Raw genomic sequence first — 4,525 nt, 5'->3', positions numbered from 1 at the left:
CGTTGCTTCCTTCCTCTCCTCGCTATGTTCCCGCTTGTTCGAAAGAAGAGGGCACACATCCTTCGATCGATTTGAAGACCATCGCATCATCGTTACTGTAAGCTAGTATCTTTCTTCCTTTATCTCTCACATCTCAATCAGCCCATTCAGACTGACCTTGTTGTCAGCGCTCCTCTTCACTGAAACGCCTCCAAATCATCAGGGACAGGATTCTGATGGATAACTGTCTCCGGTCGATGCACTATCTTTCATTTCCTCGCTGTAATTCTCCTGTATCCTGCTTGTGTCTGTGAAATGACGGATCTTCTTATCAGCTGATGCAGCATTACTCCATCCCAATTCATCAGTGGGCGATTCCATACTCTCGACGAATGGCAGACAGTACGCGCTCCTTCACATTATGTGTTCCAAACCTATCTTACCTAGTACATGCTACCTATGTACTGTTGATCCTTGAACGAAACTCAGTTCCGATACCAGTCCCGGCAGAACAACTTCATCGTCAACTCTCCGACCTTCAGCGGCCCGCACATAAAGTACGAACTCTGGGAGATAAAGCTAGGATCATCGTCACATCGTTATGTCGCGGAATCTATCACCCCTTTTTACGATGGTCTTTCGACGGCAGGATTGCCCAGGTACGTTCTCGAGCCCAGTATCTTCGAGACACCACTCCGCCATTAGCCCACAATTTGCGAGCTTTCAAGCCTCGTGTTGGTTATCCTCGTTTTCCTGGTTTATTTATGTAATGGGCTCCCTGTTTAGATTCTAGGTCTGCAATTTTGAAGCGGTAATAACCTCCTGCATAGAATCTATGCCTTGGGTACGACACATAATTTTTTTTTTCTAGTTGGCATAAAGAGAACAACGATGATATCGAGCTGACCTGTTATCGATGTCGCTCTCGTGCAGGGTATCTCCCCTCTATCACTATTTTGTCCAGGGATCCGAGCTATGTACACAGCGCATGCCTTCCCGCTAGTTCATATCGCCGGACTTTGCGCTTATCAAGGGGTGCATACAGCTCGGACTCCCTGGAAGGATATATAAGGTGTAGCATGTCGTTCACCTATGCCATTTCACTCTGTTAAGGTCATGCTATCAGTCTATTGTGGTTCATGGAATGGTGTTTTGTCTGCGATTCCGGTTCACATTTAGCTCGGTGCGATGAGGACCTTGGTACACGCACACAATAGCATCCTACCTTTGTTGTCTCTTTGTACACCAGCTCTTCCTCAATAGCCAGACAATCCATTCACCCCATCTCACTCGGCAGACTCATTCGTGCATCCTGACATTTCACCGCATAATACACATGCCATTGCTTCGTCAGAGTGGAACGAGAGCCGTTTGACATCGTAAAAGGCACGTCGCATTATAACGAACACTACTATCATGACGACGAGTAGGGCGAGCACCTATCTCCTAAGTTACGAGTATGCAACTAAGTTCTTACAGAGGTTGCTTAGAGCTAATTCATCGATCACAACAGCGCATTATTTACCTCCCAGTTCTACCCAATCACCCGGGAGGATTCATCAACGCCAGCTTCTCCCCACCAAGCCTCAAGGTAGCCCCTTGTAAGCCTCCAGGGATGCGGCATACGTTCTTCTGATGTATCCCACCCAAAAGAATACTCACATAGTTACATTAGCAAACCACGTATCGTTCAACTGTCCAGAGATGCCGAACATGCATCTCACACGTTGATAATCATATGGTGTGACGTTCGGACGCGGACTTGTATACCTACCCCAACACTACGACCTATCCAGAGAAATTGACGATACTTGTTCCACGGCCTGATGAACCTGGATCAGTTGAACGACATGCAAGCTACCCTCTGGAGTCGGTTAACACATGAGGGATGGGGCGCAAGTCCAGTCTGAGGTGTTACTATTCCTACACATGAGTGGGTTCGATTCCCTACAGCGTGTGTGTTTATGTCCTTTATATATCGTTTTGCGACACAGATGGCACATTTGCTAACTTGAGCATTTATTGAAACCGTGTATGACTTCATGAGATAGGGCTGTGCACAGAGAGAAGCTGAAAATTGTGAGCAGAATGGCTTAATTCGAATACAAAAGGTCTGGGTAAATGACTTGTTTCTTGGTTGGTCTCATTAAGTCATCAAGAATGTCATTGGTGATTACACTGACACCCAGGAGATGATGATATCCCAAGACTATACAGAGATAGAGCGAATGGAGGGGAGAAATTATACAAGGGGCACGATCAACTTGCGTTAAGTATTCCGAGAACGTAGAAAGTTTATTGATCTTATACATTTTCATCACTACATGTAAAATACCCACAGTGGTCGTAACTTCATATTACGTGCTGTCAAAGACATAAAATAGTGTCATACTCCTGACATCATCAAAGACAACCAACAACCTTCGTTAAAGGAAATGCCTAAACTCTGGGATCACCACGCCGACAGCGAGCACCGCCGTCGGCACATCTTTGCTCGACCAGTTCACGCACTGAGACCTATTCCTCCGCCTATTTTCAAGCATCATATACATACGCAAGCTGAGAACGAGGCTTATGCCCACAGCGAGGAAGCTAAAGTTGACTACGAGGGCGGTGTTGTAGTAAGGCTGTTCTTTCTCCATGAAGATGTTGGAAGCAATAAGACCAGAAGCTAAGTACACGGATTAGGCGTTGAGGAAGAGTTATGTTGTAAACAAAGAGACGCACAGTTTGCAAAGAATGTCATAAGCGCCGTACGGAAACCACGTCCGACTTCTGATGCATCGCTGCAGAGGTAGCATGATCAGTTGACATCCACATTCCAAATAACCTTTACTTACTTGCAATTATGCCGCACATGGAAAACGGTCGAAGGCGTGAATGCCCCAAGACACAATAGGAAGGAACCGAAGTACTGAATACCAGTCTTCGATACGTCAACGGTATCAACTAAGCCCCAATAAATAGGCATATGATATGAGAAAGGAAGATGGACGCACGAACGATGAAGCCTATCATCGTTGCAGTCATCGCACCAGCAATATGCAATGACCGCTGTCAAAAATAATCGACAAGGCTGCTGTGAGTAGCACAGCAAAACCACCGACAAAGTTGGGTGCGACCTATATATGTGACACTCACTAAGCACATCCCTAATTATAAAAAGGACAATGACAGTTCGTGCCGTGAGCAGATTCGTGGTCAATTTGCTCTTTCCCATTCGTCCAATGATCTGAGGGAGGAAAGTCCCAGTTAATGAAGAAGCTACTCCATAACAGATGGCGATTAATGCCCAAACGTAGAGCTTCCAGTCTTCGAGGGGAGCGAAGAAAGCTTGAGAGGTGAGCTTTTCGTTCATGACTGCAGACGAGTCACGGAGAATACGTGTCCGTGCGACATGCTTTTCATCCGACGAGAAAAAGAGCGCCGAGTCGATATTCGCGGGCAGGATGAATCTGTGAAAATGTCAAGAATGCACCAGGAAAATGGAGGAGTAGCGTACATTGCCAAGATCGAGAAGAAGACAGTTGCAGCGCCTTCGACGAGGAAGAGTAGGTATTAAGAAAGATAGGTGAGGGGTTTGCTAATCAGGAAAATATATTCATGTACCTGCCAACCTTGAAGACGGATATCCGGCTGAAACACCCCGTATGCGATCAGCCCAGAGAATCCGCCCGCAAAAGCAAGCGCTGAGAAGAACACAGCGACACGCTTTCCAAGTTCACCACGCCTAGTAATGTATTAGATATGCACGAGAGAGACGAAAAGAGAAACATACGTGTAAAAAGTAGTCAGATACCAGATGATGGTCAAAGCAAATCCGGCTTCTGCTGCACCAAGGAATAGCCGCACGACCAGACAGCCAACAAAGTTCTTGACCCTAAACGATGAATGAGCAAAAAGAGTCACGCACAGAAGACTGAAAGCATTATCGAATAGTCATTCTCATGGAAGTGTAGATCGGTCTCCAGTCCGTCCGTCTTTGCATTGCCTGGTAGACGTTACACATCAGCGAATTAACACATCGTGTACCCAACAACTACTCACCCAAATTTGACCGGTCCATGGCGTTGAGGATGTACAGGCAGAAGATAAGCGGCATAAGCCTTGCATCGAGCTTCCGAACGACCCTCTGCTCCACCTTGGGGTCGAACCTGTAATAATCCTCGATGTTATGACTGGGTTCTCCATTGGGACCATAAGCAACGTCGGGGACGTTTGACTCGACATCGTCTTTGCGGTCAGGCTTTGAGTCCAAGGATGGCGCCATTGTCAGTTCCAAGTGTCTGGATAGAAAAAACGCTCCTTCTTATGTGAAAAGCGCTGGAAAGGAGGAGAAGATCCTTGGCTACTCTATTGTGGACGATAATTCCATAATCAAGGCAGGCAACACGATAGGTAGGTCTAAGATAGGTCTGGAAAAGTTTAGGAAGTAGAATAAGCTACCAGCAGTAGTATAAGAGTGATTATTTGTCATTTTTGCTACATTCGACGAGGAAGCTGGAGGTCTGTACTATGATCAGAAGAAGTTCAGGGTACTGGGCGG

General features: G+C 46.3%; 1 protein-coding gene across 1 annotated transcript; it reads right to left on the bottom strand.

Moving 5' to 3' along the window:
* Positions 1-2,299: 2,299 nt before the first annotated feature.
* EV420DRAFT_1672073 (major facilitator superfamily domain-containing protein) lies at positions 2,300-4,249 on the bottom strand (the record flags this gene model as incomplete). Its single annotated transcript, XM_060479075.1, has 12 exons — positions 2,300-2,343; positions 2,491-2,508; positions 2,534-2,650; positions 2,707-2,765; positions 2,820-2,928; positions 2,979-2,990; positions 3,121-3,434; positions 3,482-3,515; positions 3,597-3,709; positions 3,758-3,859; positions 3,889-3,970; positions 4,027-4,249. 12 exons carry the CDS (start codon positions 4,247-4,249, stop codon positions 2,300-2,302), a joined length of 1,227 nt encoding a protein of 408 aa, XP_060322353.1.
* Between the last annotated feature and the right edge of the window lie 276 nt (positions 4,250-4,525).

This window comes from Desarmillaria tabescens (genome assembly GCF_030435595.1).
Source record: "Desarmillaria tabescens strain CCBAS 213 chromosome Unknown EV420scaffold_122, whole genome shotgun sequence".
Classification (NCBI taxonomy): Eukaryota; Fungi; Basidiomycota; class Agaricomycetes; order Agaricales; family Physalacriaceae; genus Desarmillaria; species Desarmillaria tabescens.
This window is presented reverse-complemented; position numbering and strand designations above follow the sequence as displayed.